At 41.4% G+C, this 22,709-nt stretch overlaps 1 protein-coding gene across 1 annotated transcript in view; it reads right to left on the reverse strand.

The window, feature by feature from the left end:
• Window positions 1-5,651: 5,651 nt before the first annotated feature.
• The window catches only part of LOC138958988 (chitinase-3-like protein 1), a 33,329-nt gene continuing 16,271 nt past the window's right edge, over window positions 5,652-22,709 (reverse strand). The window contains exons 4-13 of the mRNA XM_070330336.1: window positions 20,424-20,496; window positions 15,914-16,113; window positions 15,207-15,566; window positions 14,499-14,685; window positions 13,333-13,582; window positions 12,234-12,358; window positions 11,042-11,165; window positions 10,407-10,592; window positions 9,152-9,268; window positions 5,652-8,407 (exon numbers count right to left, since the gene is read on the reverse strand). Of these exons, the coding sequence (XP_070186437.1) occupies window positions 8,273-8,407; window positions 9,152-9,268; window positions 10,407-10,592; window positions 11,042-11,165; window positions 12,234-12,358; window positions 13,333-13,582; window positions 14,499-14,685; window positions 15,207-15,566; window positions 15,914-16,113; window positions 20,424-20,496 (1,757 nt within the window). The 3' untranslated portion in view covers window positions 5,652-8,272. The remainder of the gene's footprint in view (window positions 8,408-9,151; window positions 9,269-10,406; window positions 10,593-11,041; window positions 11,166-12,233; window positions 12,359-13,332; window positions 13,583-14,498; window positions 14,686-15,206; window positions 15,567-15,913; window positions 16,114-20,423; window positions 20,497-22,709) is intronic.

Here is a 22,709-nt window from a genome sequence, read left to right on the forward strand (position 1 = left end):
TGGTATTGCATTTCAGCTTGGTGGCTTAAAAATTAATTGATGACTTTGGTCATCAAAAATCTGAAAATTGTAAAAAATAATAAAAATTTATAAAACGATCCAAATTTACGTTCATCTTATTTTCCATCATTTTCTGATTCCAAAAACATATAAATATGTTATATTTGGATTCAAAACAAGCTCTGAAAATTAAATATATAAAAATTATTATCAAAATTAAATTGTCGAAATCAATTTAAAAACACTTTCATCTTATTCCTTGTCGGTTCCTGATTCCAAAAACATATAGATACAAGGAACTTAGTCGATAAATATCGACAGGGGGCCGACAAATGGTTTAAATGGGAAATGTGTGTATATGGGTGTGGGTTTGAAACAAACGAACAAACCAACCCATGTGAACCCCGGGCCGCAGGCCTTCGATGTAGTGATTGAAAAAAAAGGATGTTCTCAAATGGTTCAATTCTCATTTGGTCTGATTCTCAAATGGTACCGGTATACTCCCCCCCCCCCCTGGCCGCAGGCCTAGGAGTAAAATTTTTATAGACACTGACCTTCTTCCCAGGGGTCATTGACCCAGTTTTAGCTATGAGAGGTGGTTCGCCCAGAGGCTGTAGAGTATACTGGGGCGGTCTCTTTGATGTCTTGAGAGGAAACTTGGCCAGGGTAGTACATGCACCAGAACTGGTGGACACCAAGGACAAACATGAAATCGAAGCAGTTTGCTTTCAGAGAGAACGGTCGTCAGCAACTCAAACTTCTCTGTTTTCTTTTTTTTTTTAAATCTGACTTTCTTTGTGGCCCCCTGACTCCGCCCCCCTCCCTCTGTAAGGACCCCCCTCCACAAGGACCGATTTTTGTCAACATTTTAAAGGTCGCTAGAGAGGGGTTCCACTGTATGACCTAACCGCTACTGGCAGACGGCCTCAATCTTCACGCGCAAAGACGAGATTAATAGGTGCTCGGTTTTGGTATTTTGAATTACATTACATTAAACCTTTGTTGGGTTTCATGGTCATGGCAACAGCCATAATAATATTACATGATGTATAATATCATATTTCAGCATATGTGAATTACATGTCATCATACTAAACTGTCATACATTTTTATTCCTACATTATTCTGATTGATCACAACCAAACCTACTATCATTGGACACATCCAAATGCAAGCGCCTGTTCTTGACAATTTCTCTCTGATCTAAATATAAAATCAGTGCAATTTCCTGGGTCGGGCTTTGCCACAGACACTCACGGTTTGGCCTGTAGGTAAAATGTACAATGTATTTTCTGATTTGTGCACAAAAGCTTTTTTTCTTTTTTCTTTTTTTTAACATAACAATGTTTAATGTCACTGTATGTTTAAAAGACCATGGTCATATTTGTAAAAAAAATGTTAAATTAGAAAATAAATAACATTTTGGTTCATGATTTTTCCTACACCTGTGCTAAAAATAAGAAATAAAAATGTCGGGTATATAAGTCACTCAAATACAGCTAGGTATGAATGGCTCGGTTTGAGTTTGTTGCAGTTGACCCTGCACAATGCGACATATCATGTTTTTGTTGAACAATTTTGACGTCACCCCTCCCATAGGGTGACGTATTTCACAACTTCCTGTGTTACACAAACTCTGTGATGACCAATTTTGACGTCACCCCTCCCATAGGGTGACGGATTTCACAACTTTCTACAGATGAACAATTTTGACGTCACCCCTCCCATAGGGTGACGGATGTCACAACTTCCTGTGTACACAAACTGATGACGTATTTCACAACAAAATGGCGCTGCCCATGGTCAACCTCGAAACTATCCGTATAGAATGGGGGCGTCCTCGCCCCCATAATGATATGTTTGGATTAAAAACACGCTCAGAAAGTTAAAACAAAGAGAGGTACAGAAAAGCGTGCTATCCTTCTTAGCCCAACTACTACCCCGCTCTTCTTGTCAATTTCACTGCCTTTGCCATGAGCGTTGGACTGACGATGCTACGAGTATACGATCTTGCTGAAAAATGGCATTGCGTTCAGTTTCATTCTGTGAGTTCGACAGCTACTTGACTAAATGTTGTATTTTCGCCTTACGCGATTTGTTTCTTTTTCTGGGAGGCATGCGCTTGATATTCTATTGCGCTGTAGACGTGTTATGTGATAACCCTCCCACATAATTATGACTGTGTGTTTTCTTGATTGCTAGTTCAAATTATAATGTTATCCCTTCTGCCCTGAAATGCTGTTTCCGGATCATAATGTTTCATTCTGTGCAGTAGATTGGTTCTTTTTTCCCCAGATCTGCAAAAAAATAAGTTCTTTGATGATATATTTTTGATTTTGATTTTACAGATTTATGTGGATAAGAAAGAGATCAATGACGATTAGAGAGAGTGAGATACTGCTGCAGAAAAGCACAAGAACACAAACATGTGGCCATTCCACATTTCCTGACCCCGTGCCAGTCAACATAGTTTAAAAACTGGTCCAAGTGTATAATACGATGATTTGAACCCGTGCAATAACAATAACCATTGTTTCTTTCCCATATCATGTATAAGCTTGTATTTTGCCTAGATTGTCCAACTTAAACAGCAAGCAAGTGCCACACCAAGGCATGTCACGTTTTACATCCACGGCAGGGGTCTTGACTTCAGCTGCTAGTTCTTTATAATATTATGTCATAATTATGCTGAATGTAAGCAACTGATAACAGAGAGAAGGCAGGTGGCTGCTGCTGATTCGTCTTGCTGTCTTAACTACTTTTTGTTTTGTTATTTTGGAATTGTTCACGGCGACTGGCTTTGATAGGAGAAGACACAATGCTGAAAATCTGAGCGAAAAGGTAGATAATGGGAACTGTTGCGCTCTCAGAGGCAAGAGAAGTCAATGGGAAGTAACTGCTCCAATTCAACCAATGCCGTATGATTAGTTGCTTCCCCTATATCCCCCCCCCCCCCCCCCCCCATTCCTTTAACTTGTACCTTGTTTACGGGCACCCCTGACTATAATTTCCCGACCTATCACCAACCCCCTCCTTTTTACATTTAGTCAAGTTATGACTAAATGTTTTAACATCGAGGGGGGAATCGAGACGAGGGTCGTGGTGTATGTGTGTGTGTGTATGTGTGTGTGTGCGTGTAGAGCGATTCAGACCAAACTACTGGACCGATCTTTATGAAATTTGACATGAGAGTTCCTGGGTATGATATCCCCACATTTTTTTTTCATTTGTTTCATAAATGTCTTTGATGACGTCATATCCGGCTTTTCGTGAAAGTGGAGGCGGCACTGTCACGCCCTCATTTTTCAACCAAATTGGTTGAAATTTGTGTCAAGTAATGTTCGACGAAGCCCGGACTTCGGTATTGCATTTCAGCTTGGTGGCTTAAAAATTACTTAATGACTTTGGTCATTAAAAAACTGAAAATTGTAAACAAAATATTTTTTTTATAAAACGATTCAAATTTACATTCATCTTATTCTCCATCATTTGCTGATTCCAAAAACATATAAATATGAGAGTTCCTGGGTATGAAATCCCCAGACGTTTTTTTCATTTTTTTCATAAATGTCTTTTATGACGTCATATCCGGCTTTTCGTGAAAGTTGAGGCGGCACTGTCACGCTCTCATTTTTCTTCTTCTTCTTCTGCGTTCTCATTTTTCAACCAAATTGGTTGAAATGTTGGTCAAGTAATCTTCGACGAAGCCCGGACTTCGGTATTGCATTTCAGCTTGGTGGCTTAAAAATTAATTAATGACGTTGGTCATTAAAAATCTGAAAATTGTAAAAAAAAAATAAAAAAAAATTATAAAACTATCCAAATTTACGTTCATCTTATCCTCCATCATTTTCGGATTCCAAAAACATATAAATATGTTATATTTGGATTCAAAACAAGCTCTGAAAATTAAATATATAAAAAATATATTCAAAATTAAATTGTCCAAATCAATTTAAAAACACTTTCATCTTATTCCTTGTCGGTTCCTGATTCCAAAAACATATAGATATGATATGTTTGGATTAAAAACACGCTCAGAAAGTTAAAACAAAGAGAGGTACAGAAAAGCGTGCTATCCTTCTTAGCGCAACTACTACCCCGCTCTTCTTGTCAATTTCACTGCCTTTGCCATGAGCGGTGGACTGACGATGCTACGAGTATACGGTCTTGCTGAAAAATAGCATTGCGTTCAGTTTCATTCTGTGAGTTCGACAGCTACTTGACTAAATGTTGTATTTTCGCCTTACGCGACTTGTTTCTTTTTCCTTTTTCTTTCGCCCATCTGTTATTCGACACGAGTGGGCGTAAGTGTGCGCGCGTTAAGGCACAGAAATACACAAATATTACTCCGAAATAACATTTCATGAATATTTTCGTTATATTTCAGAAGAATGTGGTATATCGTTTGTTTCTCAAAGGGGCGTAATAGGAGCATCCTCGACCAACCGACGGCACGCAAGTCTGGGCCACTGACAAGTAATTCACACTATATATTTGCAATAATAATAATAATGATAATAATAATAATGATAACAATAATAATGATAAAAAAACCGTTGAAAATTGCAATAATGTAAAACATATCTGTCAATACCAGGTACACCATTGAATCAGTTATCGTCCTCTTCAAACAGTCACTGAGGAAAAGGTGGAAAGAAGAGTTTGAGAACGAGGATGAGCCACACAGGTATGCTGTATGTTTCAACAGATAAGGATAAAGTACTACATTTAGTCAATCTGTCTTCTTGTTCTTGGCGTTCGCAGTCAATCTGTCTAACTCACAGAATGAAACTGGTTTTTTTAATGTTTGTTGTGTGTACATGTATATATAATGCAATACCGAAGTCCGGCCTTCGTCGAAGATTGCTTGGCCAAAATTTCAATCAATTTAATGGAAAAATGAAGGTGTGACAGTGCCGCCTCAACTTTTACAAAAAGCCGGATATGACGTCATAAAATACATTTATCGAAAAAATGAGAAAAACGTCTGGGGATATCATACCCAGGAACTATCATGAATCCGTGTGTTGAAATATGTGCGCGATACAAATTGCATAAAATACAAAAATAAAAATTACTGGACTCCGAGTGCCTTTTCAGTTTCTACAAAATAATAGCACTGAAGATCTAACGTTATCAAGTTCAGTTAGATCTAAGTTGTAACAGTACAGTCAGAATCACCAGCATCAGCGTGTGCCAGTATGCATGCGGTTTGTGGCTCCTATACGCGTGCATGCTTTTCACGACAAGAAAAAGAAGTTCGTTCCTTCAAAACATTCAAAATATCCGTATTAGATGTTGTCGTTGAACATGTGTTGCACACAGCAAACATGTTTAAATCTCCGAAGCTGCTCTGCATAAAGATGACACAAAGATCTGTACAGTATCTCTGGATGATGCAAGGATAGTGTTCGACTCGGCTCTTTGACTTGGTAAACATCGGAACTTCCGATTACGTTCGTAGTTACTCGGAACCAGCCTTCGGGATTGAAAGCCCGTAACACACACACACACACACACACACACACACACACACACACACACACACACACACACACACACACACACATACATACATACACACACACACACACACACACACACACACACACACACACGCATACACACACACACACAAAACACATCTATAATAGCATACAAGATGCATAATAGATCTTGCAAATCTATGTAAGTGATACATAATTAAAACAGTGTGAGGGGCGGGGGTGGGTGTTATGTATCAACGCGCATCTTTGCAACGTGACGAACAATATGACACAAAGGTATCAGGAGGAAATAGTGTTCGGGTGACAATCTGTATATAGCAATTGATTTCTGTACTGTCATCATGACTGTAAGGATGTTCTTGAAAACGCTACAAGCTGTTAACTTCTTAAAGGCACAGTAAGCCTCCCGTAAACCATCACTGAGCTCCCCGAGCGTCTACATACAGTACAAGCATACTTCCATTTGAACGCTCACCGAACGGGAACATCCTGGCTGCTTTCTGTCGAGCGTGAGAAATTTTTAAAGAATTTATTTTCGTGGATGAGTCCTGTACAGCAATGGCGCCTCGTTTTGATGCTGGCTGTTTTGAATATTCAATAGGCGGAAATCACGCCCGGACAGTAAGCCTCCCGTAAACCATCACAGATACTGTCAGGCTTTTACACACAGTACAAACACCCTTCCATTTGAACGCTCACCAAACGGGAACATCCTAGGTGGCCTACGTAAAGAGCGAGCAATTTTTAAAGAATTAATTTTGCAGATTGTCTCGAACACTTTTTGGACCCATCCTGAACTCCGGTCAAAAATGAGTTACTTTCAGGGTCTCATTCTATCGATGCAAACTGGCCTTAGCCGTGGATCGATGATTATCAGAATGTTTTTGGACCGTGGTGTATTTTGCGCTAGACCTAACTTTTAAAATCTAAATAATAAATTCACAGCTTGTTACACAAACATTCTTTAATCATAAAAGAATTCTTTTTTCATCAAGACAAGATCAGTACAATTCGAAGTTGTGAAAGTTTGAAAACAGAAAAGCCCGGAAGCAGGGTCACGCAAGGGTCGTAGCAGACGACGGTTTATGCATATCACCGTTCCTCTCAACAGTCAAAAACCATCGCTAGAGTTCTTGTGAACCACAGCCGTTTGTTTCGTGCATAAAAACGTGCTATTGTAGATAAGCTCACATCGAGTCGCATTCAAATGACTAACTAACGACTACATTGTGAAAAAGAGAAACTGGATCACACGGGTTCACGATGGCTCAGGGGTAAGATAAACCACGCAAAAATAAATTCTTTGAAAATTCGCTCTTTACGGAGGGCACCTAGGATGTTCTCAATCGGTGAGTGTTTAAATGAAAGGGTGTTTGTACTGTGTGTAAAAGTCTGACCGTATCTGTGATGGTTTACGGGAGGCTTACTGTGCCTTTAACTTCGTTCTACAGGATTTCGTCTTGTAGTCACAGTTCTGATGTACATCAAGAGGGTTAGAAAATCATACATTCTTAAACGAACAGTCATGACTAGTCTTATTTCTTAAAACATTCCTAAATGTTGGGCTAACTCCATAATCAGATTGTCTAAATAATGTGCATGCCGGCGTGCGTGCTAGTGTGTTTGTATGTGATTGCGCGTCAATATATTGCACAGTTTGTCATTAACTTATTCATCTCAACAAAATGTGACGGTCATGCAAAAAAACAACATTAATTTTGCAGGCTGTTTTTGAAAGAATTTATAGAGGAAATTCACAGAATCAGAGTCTGACACTGTTTAGTATCTTGTATGACAGCATGACATGTTTTCAAAAACAAACAAACAAACAAACCACTTCAAATAGCACGTACATACTGCCTTCGGTGCACAGTATCGCCGCACACAGATGGAATACTAACAGGTAAGCAGTCATGTAAAGCTTGCTTTGGTCTTTTTCGTTGATATACATTTCATTTTCCTCACGCCAGCAGGAGCCAATGGGATATGAAAACTGTGCCTGACAATGTTTCAGAATCTTCGGCACCATGAGAGTATTGTTACTCTGTCTTGGTTTAATCCTCTGCTTTCTTCTGGCGATCCTGTCCTTGAGAGGCTGACAAACAATGCCTGTAGGACACTAATTCCTCCAAAAAGGCACTGACTTTCAGAGGGCGTACCAAAATTAATGTCAGAATTCTAGCTTTAGGGTTGTCGTTATTCTTCTTTGGTTAGACCCAATTTTTTCCCGCTATTGTTTGTCGAAACGCTTACCAAAATGTCGGAGTTCCAGCTTCAGGATGATAGTTATTTTGTGTGTGGTTATACCACTATTTTCTACCGGCTATTGCTTGTCGAAACCTTATCAAAATATTAGAATTCCAGCTTCATGATGATCGTTATTCCTGTTTGCTTCAGACCTTTATTCCCCCTCCCTGTCGTAACACTTATGAAATGTGTACATCCATGAATGTGTGTTTGAACGTGTGTGTGTGTTTTTGTGTTGTTGTTTTTTTAAATCACGATTGTGTATGTTAGTCCACTTTACCTCCTTTTATTCCGCGATTTGTAGGCTTTTTGTTGTTGTTGTTGTTATTTATTATGATTCTGGCATTGTAATTGTAAACCACTTGGAGCTACTCTCTGGGTACTTTACTTGCGCTATAGAAAAGCTAGGCATTATGATCATTGTGAAAATACTGGAGTTCCGACTTCAGGCTTAGCTATACGTGCACCAATGGGAGCCTCGACGTATGCATTGCCATACAGCATCCGATTCCCTCCTATTTGCTGCATTCGTTGTTGACGGCTGACCACAACGGGTACTTTCCTTGACCGCAAAATGTTCCAGAGAAGTCATCCAGGTCCAGCGCCCAGGTCATTACTCCACCATAGCCGTTGTCCTTCGCGTAGCGAGCCTGCACATCGAATGATATAAATCAGATCCACTTAATTCAGAATCACTGCAGCCACCCTCCCCCCCCCCCCCCCGATCCCCACACAGACGCTCCACTTAAAGGAAAAACCGGGACCCACAACTTTAAATTTACAGGGGTCGAAAAGACCCCTCAGTTGAATGTTTGAAAGTGCGAAGACCAGGAGGTTTATAATAACGGATATCTAGCGAGTCTTAGGACCCGCTCTTTTTGGGTTTAGTGCGTCGCAGGACTCACTCTATGCATATTTTTTACCCCTTTGTTGTGGCTTCTTTTGCGTCAAGGACGCAGGGATGCACAATTTGGGGGAACCCTGCATTATGTTACAGTATAGCCTACACGCTCTAAGCGTTGTGAACAACTTTTCATAAGAATAACAAAACTTGACTAAATATAAAAAGGCTGTACGTCGGCTCTCCAAACGTTTTGTTTATTTGCAAAACACAAAACTGTCAAGCCCTTTTCAAGCCACATTTTTGTCAAAATGATTTTATGCTTTCACGCCGCAAAATATCTTGAACGGAAGGGACGAGGCGAATTGTACAACGAAACCAAAGACCATTTCTGCCGCCAAACAATCATGGAGTGTTGACCTCGATTACCAGTGCAGTCAAGTCCAATCTCTTTCAAATAGATCAAATTACCTCCCCCCCCCCCCTCCCCCCCCCCCCTCTCGTATCCCAACCGCACACACAGAGTACTTTCAACACAATCCGAAATACTCACCTTTCCCCTGACACTGTCGATATCGTCATAGCCCACCCACTGGTCCCCCTTCACCAGGTAAGGCACATTCTGAGATTCTATTCGGCGCACCTGTGCCGTGGCGTTCATCCTACACACCTGTAACAGGAAACAGTACACCTGTGATACACCAGTAAGGCACCTTTGACTATCCAGTGCATCAGTGCTGTTGCGTTCATCCTGCACACTTGTAACAAGGAACGGTACACCTGTGATAAAGCATACATACACAGGTAAGGTAAGGCACCTTCTTTGTTTATCCAGCGCACCTGTGCTGTGGCGCAACTTACACACCTGTAACAAGGAACAGTACACCTGTGATAAAGCAAACATACACAGGTAAGGTAAAGCACCTTCTTTGTTTATCTAGTGCACCTGTGCTGTGGCGTTCATCCTAGGAACAGTACACCTGCAATAAAGCATACAGACACAGGTAAGGCAAGACACTTTCTTTGACTTTCCAGCGCACATGTGCCGTGGCGTTCATCCTATACTTGGAACAGGGAACAGTACACCTGTGAAAACGCATACAGACACAGGTAACCGCCCGACACTGCATGGCAATTTCCCTTGTTTTTATAAGGACAGTAACATTTTGAGTCTTGAGTCTTGAGTAGGGCAAGGCACTTTCTTAGACTTGCCAGTGCACCTGTGCCGTGGCGTTCATTTTCCACACCAGTAACAGGGAACAGCTCACCTGTGATAAAGCATATAGTAAGGTAAGGCACCGTATTCTTAGCGTACAACCACCTCATGTCCCAAATAGATTCTTATTCTGGGGACAAAAATAGAAATTTAGCATAGCATGGCACCGTATGTATACATGTGAGTCTATTAGGCGCACCTGCCCCCCTCCCCCCTCTCTCTCTCTCTCATCCCCCTTCTCCTCCTTTAATTTAAAAAAAAATGTTCATTACTTAATTTCTCCATCACTGTGAAATTCGGGTCGCTTCCTCCCAGTTGAAAGCTAGCAGCAACTGAGTCGAGCTACCCAGGAGTAGCCTATGCGTGTCTAGGTGTTATTAGCCACCTGCACATTTTTGCAGAATGACCGAGGTCTTTCACGTGCCACAGTGGTGACACGAGGTTGGGACACTAGCTGATACCGTCTCAGAGTCTGCACATTAAGTTGACTCGTCAGTGTCCGTCCCGGCCTCGATTCTAACCCGCGACCCGTGACAAGTCCAGTACACATGCTCTACCAACGGAGCTACCGGACCTCCCCCTTCTCTCTCACCTCATAGTAGGACAGGAATCCTGCTTCACGAGTGAACTGACCACGCGTACCGGCCCCTCTTGTCGGAGCGCCGACCCCGGTGCTGGCGGTGGACTGAAGGGTGAAGCTGCGACCATAGGTGGGGATTCCGATCACCAGCTTGTGTTTGGGGCAGCCTTTGGACGCCCAGTATCGCGCCGCCCAGTCCTGGGGGGAAAGAAACGTTGATACAGATGACGAGGAGATTATTTTCGTCAACTTTATCGTAGTAGTCGTTGTCATCGTTGATGTGCATCGGTCATCAGGGCCCACTGTAAAGTCTTTCCTGAATTGAAGTTGACTTTGGGAAGACTTCGCGAAGATTTTTTGTACAGAAAACGTAGTACGAAAGTATCAGGCAGCGAGTTTCGTGAAGCAGACTTCGCGAAAACACTTCGCCCAATTAATATCAGGCTTCAGGCAGAATGCTTTAGCTTTGGTCGCATTGCATGGCGCAGCAGTGTAACTTGAGGTAAGACAGGAATACTCTTTATAAACGAGGGTGATGGTATTGGAAAACATGTGCTCTTGCGCTTTTACATCCAGCCTTCGCCCATGAAAAAACCCTGTTCTAATGATTATACGTTATATCACAATTTAAAAACAATAATCTTTACCACATTGAGGTAGCTCTCCGGCGCGGTCTCGCCAGTGTCCTGGTAGAGGGCACTCTGATGACCGGTCTGTGGCTCCCAGCTCCCGTGAAGGTCGTAGCTCATTAGGTTGATAAAGTCAAGGTGTCTGAAACAGTGAAGAATACGTCGTAGCTCATAAAGGTTGATACTGTGGAGATATTTGAAACAATTCAAACAAATGTCGTAATTTTGTAAATCATCAAGTTGATACTGTCGAGATATGTGAAACAGTTAAATAAATATGTCGTACGTAGCTCATTACGTTGATAATGCAAAGATGTGAAACAGGGGAAAAAAACTGACCTGTCATGAAAAGGATTTTTAGCCCTGTCTGGAGAAATGTTTGAAAGTCAAAATGTTCATCGAACGTTTTACGTTGTCGTGCCAACATGGTAATCAAGTTTTCGATCGTAAGCATCGATACAGTTGTTTTTCCTTTTTGTTATTATTATTTTAATTGTAATATATTTTGCGCAAGCCTTATGCCCTAACCCTATAGCCCTAAACGTTTAGTGTCAACATTAACAAGAAGAGCAAACGCTCGATCGAGTCACTTTCGCAGTTCTGAATATTATATGAGGCATCAGATGGACAGGAAGAAATTGCTATTCACAACACAATGAGTCACGTTCACATAAAATTTGAGCCCGGTCACTTTTATAGTTTCCGAGAAAAGCCCAACGTTAAGTTGTGTGTTGCCGAACAGAAAAGGCTAGTTATCTCCCTTGTTTTTCTGATAACGTTCGTAAAAGGCTACAGATGTAAATACTTTGATGTAAAGAATAATCCTACAAAGTTTCAATCACATCCGATGAACTTTGTCAAAGATATAAAATGTCTAATTTTTCCTTTGACGCTGACCTGTGACCTTGAAAAAGGTCAAAGGTCAACGAAACCATCGTTAAAGTGTAGAGGTCATTGGAGGTCACGACTAAACAAAATATGAGCCCGATCGCTTTGATAGTTTCCGAGAAAAGTCCAACGTTAAGGTGGTGTCTACGGACGGCCGGCCGGCCGGCCGGACGGCCGGCCGGACAGACTAACACTGACCGATTACATAGAGTCACTTTTTCTCAAGTGACTCAAAAACAGCATTGGTCGTGTAATGGTTAATACCCATGTTTTTGTTCCCCTGTTTCCCTTTTCACAGGTAGAACTCGTGGCAAATACTCACTTTGAGATCTCTACAACGTCGTAGGCGGTGTCAATTTTGGATTTACCAGCTGCAACAGCAGCAGACAGTAACAGTGGCGACCCTCCATTGTTGGCGGCGTCTCTGTTGTAGGTCTCTCGCAGTTGCTGCACAAGTGCACAGAATAGAATGCGCTAACAAAAAACTTGACTGCCGTAAGAAGTTAGTAAACAAAAAATGAAGTTAAAATCACAACAAGCAAGGTATAACAATTAAACTGTATACATTTGAGAAATTGGTCCCCGGGGGAGGCAATCATCTTGTCACACTTCAAATGGCAATATGCAGCGATTGTTTTCCTTATCATGGTATTCTTTTTCTCTATCATCACAAACAAAGTACCTCACACGTATTGTGGCAGTCAAGGGGTAAATATTCGACAGAACCGCAAAACAGTTGTATTAACTGAAAACCTTCTGTGGTGTACGGGTAATGTGCGTGTATTTTGCTTTTTGCTTCTGCTCTTTTGTTGCTAATGCTTGTGTAACAAAATTAAACTTGGAAGGACCCTACTTTTTTTTTCTCGTTTGCAGTCGCGTATGAACTGTAGCAAAGATGTTCCTGGCTTATGCTAGATAACAGATGCACAAACTGAGGCAACACTTAGGTAAGATTATCAAATTCAAAAACAAAGATGATAAGATGATCAATAGTATAATACTGATTGAAATGCATGTTTTTGGTTGGTTGGTATGTTGCATGTTGGTTGTTTTTTTGTCTGTTTTTCTTTCTATTATTGCTATTATTGTAATTGTTGTTGATAATGCTATTCACACAGAAAAAAACAATATCATAATCCTAGTTCTCCAGTCTACGGAAAACTGACTGCTCATAAATACGAGGCATGAAAGTTAGCCAAAGCAAGAACAGGACAGATTCTTAACAGTGCTTTCATTCCCGAATGCTCTGAGCAAAACGAATTAAAGAGCACAAGCTATCGAATTATTTGTAAGAAAGGAATCGTTGCCTTAGGTTTGGAAGTGCATGACAATGGAAGATCAAATCGACTTCATATTTAGTGCATGTTTACAAAGACGACATTTCACACAAGTCAATGATCAAACCAACAAAGAATCTCTACCTTAACCAAGAGAGTAAACTTCCCCTTGTCTTCAGCCGGACTGCCGCGGTTTGCAGGGTACTCCCAGTCTAGGTCAAGGCCGTCGAAGCCACGTGACTTGAGGAAGGACAGCGATTGGTCGGCGAAGGCCTGCCGACTCTGCGCGGTGGCCACCATCTTGGTGAAAGGGGCAGATCCCAAATTCCAACCTCCCACAGCAAGGAGAGTCTTCACGTTCGTGCCGCTCTTCATGTCGTTGAACCGTTCGTACCTGCCAAGGAATGAACAAGAGGGAAATTGGGTAATCTTGAACTCGACTTTGTTAACTCAAGTACCTTTTCCCTAATAAACCTTGTCAGTCAAAAGTTCACAATTTGGTTATGTCCCTTTTACGTGGACCCGAAAGAAAAGAGTTAAGGCGGACCTAAGTTAAGCCCGATGACGACTTCGCGAAGACTTTTTACTGAAAGCTTTGTGCGGCCAGCTTCACAAAGTATACTTCGCTTAGTAGACTTCTCATAGTTAAGGACAGGCTTTACAAGTTGTTTTATGGAAGTGGTCATTAACGTCTTTTTCATCTTATCTTATCTTGACGAAATGGATCGAATTTAAGATTTAAAATTACCGCTTGGCGCTTTTCACCATGATTCTGCATAAGTTTCAACACACTCATGGTGTTTTCTCTGTCTTTAAAGTTTGGCACATGTACCGTGTATCACTTTACTTGAATTTGCGACACTGTTTTTGAATTTTACCCAAAGCGCAGTAACCAGTGATGTAATTGCACAATATTAGTTAGATGTCACCTTTTTTTCAAGTGACATTGATTGTGCAAAATGTGCATAATCCGGTCATATTTGTCCTTTGTCGAAGAAAACAAGATGCTTTCGGTCGACATTTTCGGACAGTATTGCCTTCCATTTTCAATGGCCGTGCCATATATATATATTTATATTTAATTATACATATAATTATCAGTTTGTGCATTAGCTTTAGTCTTGTGTTTGTTTAGTTTTGTTCTAAACGCATTTCAAAGTGGGGCGCACACGCATGCGCACGTCATGACCTGTATGAAGTTTTAACGTGGTGCATAAAAACACACGTCCTTTTTCTCCTCCTTATCTATCTTCTATCAATTCTACCCCAATCCCAAAACACACAATTATGATTTCACAAGGAAAACCTACATCCCTTTCATCCAAGGCGTGGTTTCGTCGTTCCATTCAAACGCTGTCAGATTGTTTCCATTCAGCTTGGCAAAAGAGTAGATCATGTGACTGCAGAGTGAAGGGTCGATATCTTCCGGAAAGTATTTAGCGCCTTCGGGTCTGTACTGAGACCAGTTTGTGTAATAACACACGCGACGAGCGCAACCTGCAATGTGCACATTTAAAAAAATAAAAACAATGTATTGCTTGAGGACATGTTCTGGAAATTGATATGCATGGTTGACACTTCTCGTACGATTTCTATACTAAACAGTCTTTATTCGGCGACAAAGGTCCCTTGCAGGGCTTTGCCTTCAAATTTGATCATTTGATCATTTGAAACAAAATATCAACAACAACAAAAAAGAGAGAGAGAGAGAGAGAGAGAGAGAGAGAGAGAGAGAGAGAGAGAGAGAGAGAGAGAGAGAGAGAGAGAGAGAGAAAGAAGGAGAAAAGGAGAGAGAGGGATCGACAGACAGACAGACAGACGGACATAACGACAGACAGACAGACTGAAAGACAGTCTAATTTAATTGATTTCTTATTTGCCTAAGTTAATGCTGTTAAATGCTATTGCTAGTGTGTTCCATAAGGTTAGATCTTCTTTTTTTTCGTGAGAAGATTTAAATCGTTCTGTAAACCATTTGAGGCAGACTGAGTCTTTAACATTTGTAATCATGCACTCACCCGATCCTGGTGTTGGAGCGACACCCGTAGGCTTTGTCCCTGTAGGCCTAACTTCGCCAGTCGCCGTTCGTTTCGTAGTATATGTAGCAGTAGTAGTGGCGGACGTACCCGGCCTCACCGTCACTCTCCGAGTTGTTGTTCCACTGGTGGGCTTAGCTGTTGGCCTAGCTGTGGCCGGCCGAGAGTTGTCGTTGCAGTTGACGTTGGAGGGCCAATCGCATCTCGTGGCATCGTTGTTGAAGACGAGACCAGGGGGGCAGTCGCGGCGGAGGGGGTTCCCGTGGATGCACCAGTAGTAGCTGGAGCAGACGTTTGGGTCGCGAAACATGGCGCCTCTCGGACGTCCGACGCAATTTGGTTCTATTGAGGTAAGGATAGATTGGTGGTCGAATGATTTGACAAAAGGTTTAAACAATGAAAAATAATTTAAAACTTTAAACCAGTAAAACAGCATCGACCAACCGCAGAAGGGCACTGGCGTCATTTCACACAAAATAAGATTTTCCTACCCAAAATTCCCTCTTGATTGGGAACAATTAATAGTTTCTTTGGTGTGATGACGCCCTATATTTGGCTTATTATGTAAGGGCAAGCAACCCGGGTCGTTGCAAACAGGCGTCGATGGAGGCAATAGGTAGTGTAAATCGCTTGTAAGTCTATAGGCTTGTGATTGACGTGATAAAGTAATTGTCTAATTGGCGTATCACCTGACGCAGAATTTCGTGAGGCGGTGGTCGTGGCTGTTGACGTCGTCGTGTCGGGCCTGGTCGTTGTTGCAGGATCTAACGATGTGGGACGTCGTCCGTTCACACATTGCACGTTCCGCGACCAGTCGCACAAACTCAAGGAGGGGTTGAACATCGTCCTCATGGGGCATTGGTAAGAGTGGACTTTACCCCATAGACACCTATAAAATACCGTGGGAAGGTAATGTGAGGTAGGGTGTGGTGTGGTGTGGTGTTGAGTGGTGTGGTGTGGTGTGGTGTGGTGTGGTTTGGGGTAGTATGGTATGGTATGGTATGGTATGGTGTGGTATGGTATGGTATGGTATGGTATGGTATGGTGTGGTGTGGTGTGGTATGGTATGGTATGGTATGGTATGGTATGGTATGTTAACGTAAGGGAAGGTAAAGGTATAGTTTGGAATGGTATGGTATGGTAAGGTAAGGTAAGATACGGTATGGTAGGTAAGGTATGGTACATTATGGTATGGCATATTATATGCTATGCCATGCTATGCTTAGCTAGAGTAAAATCGATCCTGGGGCACATTGGTAACATCGGTATTGTTGGGTAAAATAAGTGAGGTAAGGTAAGGTAGGTTAAGGTAAAGGGAGGTAAGGATAGATAGTACATGCAAGGTATGGTAAGATAAATAAAAGTATTGTCATCATTTTCACGAGTTTTCATTCATTACCAGCTGGGGAATAAATCTCATGTTCCCCATGCAATAAATCGAGGTGGTGAATGGGTTTGAGCTTTCATGTGAAACGTGGATTGTCAAAGTAAAATCCAATCAGGCTGATTGTTTGAAATGTGGAACCATCGCGGCTTTGGATTCGTGTTTCCGAGGACAACGATTGTAAGCATTCACTCTCAAAGACCCAATCCATGTTGATAATTACCGCGGCGACTCATGGTCAATTTGCAACTTATCTCTGTAATCGCAAAATCCACAACGAAAAGTCATAAAACACTTAAAAGAAAAGGAATACGCTCAAAACTTTCTGAATTCACACATAATTATGACCGCAGCTCTGTACATTTTCAGACTGGACGAAAAGCGTCAACAAGCTACGTTTGACGTCACAGACAAGTTTGACGTGTTACCTCGAACTACTGTGACGCAGCTTTGCGGCCTGGAATTGGATTCTAAATATTCGTCTCCCTGTGGGTTATTGTGCATTTTGTTGCACTGCCAATATGATGACAAAAACGATTTTTGGTGGCTTGTTGTCATACCAACATTTTTGTGTTGGTTCTCGGGGAGCATACCCAGTTAGCATGCTAACGTTAAATTAACGTTAAATTAACGTTAGCGGTAAACGTTAATTTAACGTTTACCGCTAACGTTAATTTAACGTTAATTTGCTCATGTGATAAAACGTTAAATTAACGTTAACATTTAACGTTAATCTAACGTTAATTTAACGTTAATCTAACCATAATATAACGTTAAATTAACGTTAAATTAACGTTAGCATGCTATCAGGGTATCGCCTTTTGTCACATATTTATCAACCGCGGCCTTCGGTCTTGGTCGATAAAGATGAAACAAAAGACGATATGGTCAAAACGTGTTTGTTCTCTCCTCTGTTGAAGCTGTGAGACATAATCGCCATTACGAGCTAGTCGTGTGACAGAGAGTGTTCTTGCACACTCGACTGCTGCTGTTTCACTCCGGCTAAAGCCGTCGTGAAACATCTACAGTCTCGTGTGCAAGAAAACTCTCTGTCACACGACTAGCTCGTAATAGCGGGTAATGTGATCGTGAGGGTGAGGTGAATTTTGTGTGGAGATGCCTTGTTAGATAAGCTATTTCAAGCTAATTGTTGGGCAATCTTCATGACATCATGATAGCCTTAAATCTCTGAGAGACCAAAGAAAGAGCGCATGAGAGAGAGGGGGTGGGGAAGGGCTCCTAATATGGACCACTTTTTGTTTCATGCTGATAACTAGTTTGTTTTCTTGCGAAGAAGTTTCATTTTGTGTTTGGTAGTCCTCTCTTTGGTTAACCGTTGGGCCTAATTAGAGTAAAATAGCTTTGATAGACATTCAGCAAAAATTAAATACAGAAAAAAATCACAAATGGTCCATATTAGGCGCCCAGGCTCCTAATATGGACCAGTAAAGCGGCCTTCACGAATCACTGTACAAAGCCCCCAATACTTCAAAATAACATGATACAACTTAGTGTGCAAGTCAGACTAATTAAAAGATGCTTTAGATTTATCTGTTTCGGGTTGATGAGAGCATTATTTGAAGCACACTAGGAAACTAAAGAAGCTTATCAAAAACAGAGTGAAAATAAGTGAAATTATCAACTTCCACGAAAAGAAAACTATTTGTTATATTTTTTTTGAAATCTCGAGGGCTAGTTATAGGTTATTTTCAGCAAGCTTCTCAATGAATTAATGAAAATAGCCTTTAGCTTTTAATTTCTTCGATTTGATGAAGGTGGTCCATATTAGGGGACTCACACATACTTTGAGATTTTGCTATTATTTTTTGTTTGCAGTAGAAACTCGGGGTCAAAACTGCTAAAATGTAACAAATACGGTCTTAGCTCTCATATATCAGCACATTTTGTGTGATAAAAGCTTTGGCTGTGGACAGAAACGAGTCCGTTTTAGGCGGCGAATTTAGAGTGAACGCTGCCAAAAGTGAAAAAAGAGAAAAAGCCTAACGGTTTTGAGGTTTGTGTTTCTGCAACTGTTTTGACATGTGCAAGTTATCCATTGAGGGTGAATATAGCGAATGAAATAGTTTTTAGCGCTCTAGCGCCGTTAGTTTGTCAGAACAGGAGGTGGTCCATATTAGGAGCCGGTCCATATTAGGAGCCGTTCCCCTAATAGAGACAGAACTGAGCACACAGACGGACAGCTACTTATTGCGACATATTTAAAAGGAGAGAGAGAGAGAGAGAGAGAGAGAGAGAGAGAGAGAGAGAGAGAGAGAGAGAGAGAGAGAGAGAGACAATGACAATGACAATGACAATTCTTTATTTTACGAGGGTAACAGAATAAGCATTGGTATAGAGAGAGAGAGAGAGAGAGAGAGAGAGAGAGAGAGAGAGAGAGAGAGAGAGAGAGAGAGAGAGATGTACGCACGCACGTACACACAAACACACACACACACACACACACAATCACACAATCACACACACACAGTCATAGGTTCCCCTCACTAACATAGCTTAGATCCCAACTTTCCGCATCTTTCGGAACACGTTTTATGTAGGTTAACGTATAGCCGATGCACAACATGATCATCTTGACCAACATCGCAGTCAACAACAAACGGATGTCCGAAAGCAAGATGTTTCACTTCGACAGTTATCTTCCGGCTGTCTACACTTGGCATGGACCGGTCTTGACACTACTAGTGTCGCAATGACCTTAATATTATGGCAATCACACACTTTCAGTGTGTAATATGTGGGACTTTCAATATGACATTGTGATACGTGTCATATTTCCCATTTATAATTATCATTTAACCTTATAGTTTTACTAACAGCTAGTGTATTCGAAAACGACCAATGTCGCACTGATCTTGTGAGGGTATTTACACTGTTGTTGTGTAGAAGGCGGGGAGGGGGGGGGGGGGGGGGGGGGGGGGGGGGGCATTCCCGCTTTGAATTTTAGTTGAATTCTGTACTAAAAACCTTTTCTTTTTTTTAAATCAAACCTTACCAAACGCTACCCGTACTCTCCCACGACCTGTGTTGAGGCTCAAGTTATGGTTAATCACACTACGTGGAGTTCTTTCGTGCATGCACTTGAATTAATTTCATCAACAACAAACAACAACAAAACACCTCATCAACTTTCAAAGTTGATTGCACTCTCAGAGTGATCTCACACCAGCGCTGTCGTAGTGGCCTTCTAATGTTAATTACACACTTCAAATGTGTTACGTATTGAGAACTTCCCTGTATCGAATAGCACTTGAACTCAGTAGCGACAGTTTTTGTGTGTTTCCTTTAAAGATATCAGTGTTCTTTTTCAGAATACTAATTAATTCAGTGAAATTAAAACTTTCATGTCCAGTCGAACCTGTCTGATCGACTGAGCAAAAGTGGTCTCTTTAGGCAGGTGGTCTCTTCAGACAGGTGATTTATATAGTCGGAATAACCGTCGGGGATCCTTTGGGGTGGTCTTAAACGTAAATTCTTTCATAGCATATCCTCACACACTACTTTTACTGTTCGAGACAAAAAAGAGTTTTGATGACGTCATATACGATCTATACAAAATATGTGGGCGGTGCTGGTTTTGATGGTGACTCATCTTGGGTTGTCAGTGTCAAAATTGTCATTTCAGGACGACACTGACTAACCCCCCCCCCCCCCCCCCCACTAACTTCGGCTCCCTTAGAACCAGTGACTTGCGCCTGCGATTCAAAACGATGCTGTTTGCGTCACATTTCATGTTGTTTGTTTGTTTGTGTTGCTAATGCCTGTGCCATCAACAATAAAATCAACTTATACTGTACCGGTAAAATTTGTGACAGTCAGCGGGGTCTGAGTGGAATCCATCCTTCCGTTGATTGCAGTCCCAAGAATACGCTGTGGGCAAAAGAAAACAAAAACAAAGCAATATTCAATGAATACAGTATGTAGTTCAGAGATAGACATTGTTTAGTCTCTATGTCTCTCCCAACACCCCAACCATACCCTACCCCCTCGGTAATCCTGCTTCAACAGTTTTGTTTTTGTTTTGTTTGTTTATTTGTTTGTTCTTTTGTAAAAAAAAAAACAACCTTTGTTGCAGGTTGGTTCATTTCTTTTCAGACGTTCATCCACCAGTTGCAGGGGCGGATTATATAATTTTTAAGTTTTTTTTCCAACTTTCCAACAAGTAAATTAAAGAAGACAAATTTGGATCAAAACAAGGATAAATGACCGATCAGGTGCAACCTGAGCCAAGAAATAACCTAACTACTTTCCGAAACCGTCACTTAGAAGACAAAGGCCGGCTCCTATGGGGGGGGGGGGGGGTGTCCGGGGGCATGACACCCGGACAATTTTGATAAAAAGCATGGAAAATTGGGCATTCTGGTGCAATTTGAGCCATCAGTTTTTCTTTATTTTCAATTTTGTTCTTCTTTTTTTCTCTTTTTTAATTTTATTTTTTTAGGCTGGGGGGAGGGGGGGTGTGTGTCCGGAAACACCGGAAACCCCCCCCTGGATCCGTCCCTGAGTTGGAACCCCTCTTTACTCTTTTTATTGTTTGATTTACTTATCTATATATCTATTGTTTTGTGTGTGTCTGACAACAATCTCATTCGGTTCGTTATTTAAAAAAGACAAAAACAAAAAAAATAAAAATGACACAGCAAAACATTCTCCACAAAAAATACACAAACGCATTGCCCCTCAATAAAAATAAAAAAAAGAAGAGAGTAACATCATCAGGCCTGGGGTTCAGAGACGGTTCAAAGGCGCGGCAAAAAAAAGTGTGGGGGGAAGAGGGGGTCTCTCCTTTTACATACTCTTTTCAAGTGACACACAGTACAATAATAAACACCCTAGGGCGTCAAGCATTGCGTGCACAGGTGCGGCGTGAAATGCGCTTGCCTCGGAAGGTATATAGGCCTATATATATTCACTTATATTCTGAGAAAATATCAGTTGGGCGGGGAACACTTCAATGATAACAATCAGCCTTACAAGGGGAAAAACAGACAGGGGTGCAAAATACGGCCTGACTCCGTCATAAACCGCGTGTGTACGTATTGCAAAACAACATCCGTGTTTAAGCCTGCCCTTGATACGGATCGATCCAAGGGGGGGCAATCTCAGTCATCTCAAAGAGGGAAATCCAAACGCTATCCGCCTTGTTCGATTTTATGGGCTTGGACGATAGAGAAAAATAAGAAAAGCAAACACTGGAGTATACCTGGACGAAATTTCTATCAAGAACGCAGAATTGATTTTTTCTGAGTTTTTTTTTTTGCCGTAAGCGCCATGTTTATTGGAGCAGGAAACTCTTCCAGAGTGAGGCCCCTTCGTTGATGCATGTCAACATCAGATGTGCGAGACGCGATAAACATGGCGCTTACGGCAAAAAAAAACCTCAGAAAAAATCAATTCTGCGTTCTTGATAGCAATTTCGTCCAGGTTTACCCTAGTGTTAGCTTTTCTTATTTTTCTCTATCGTCCAAGCCCATAAAATCGAACAAGGCGGATAGCGTTTGGATTTCCCTCTTTGAGATGACTGAGATTGCCCCCCCTTGGATCGATCCGTATCAAGGGCAGTTACAGTACTGGCCTTGTGTTCAAGATGGACAGCGGGGGCGGAACTAATTACGTTGGTAAAACATGGTGAAAGCATCACGCCCATCCTCGGCCTTTGTTCCTTAACCTGTTGGCACGTGGTCGAACATTTATTCCCGTTCCGCGATCTAAACGTTAACACTACGGTAAACAGACTTCTTGTAAAAGTCGTCCCTTTTTGACGCAAGACTTGAGTTAGTTACTGACCCTTTTTCCCGTCCTCTTAAAACTACTGTAAGGGTCAGGCAGGGTTGACACACATTGTTTACTTGTCTCCTTCTCAAATCAGCTTGATCGAAAGTCATAGGCCCTATAGACACATTATCTTAATCGAAAGTCATATTGACACATTGATGAAACTTGTTCAAAGATAATATTGCACAAGTTGGGTATATATACCAAATTAAAAATGTTATTCCGCGGACAGACGAGATTTTTCAATGTACGCATCAACACACCAATATACACACAGAGTAGTGCCATATAAGTGCATTCTCAAGGTC

The sequence above is a fragment of the Littorina saxatilis genome, linkage group LG2 (assembly GCF_037325665.1).
Source record: "Littorina saxatilis isolate snail1 linkage group LG2, US_GU_Lsax_2.0, whole genome shotgun sequence".
Lineage (NCBI taxonomy): Eukaryota > Metazoa > Mollusca > Gastropoda > Littorinimorpha > Littorinidae > Littorina > Littorina saxatilis.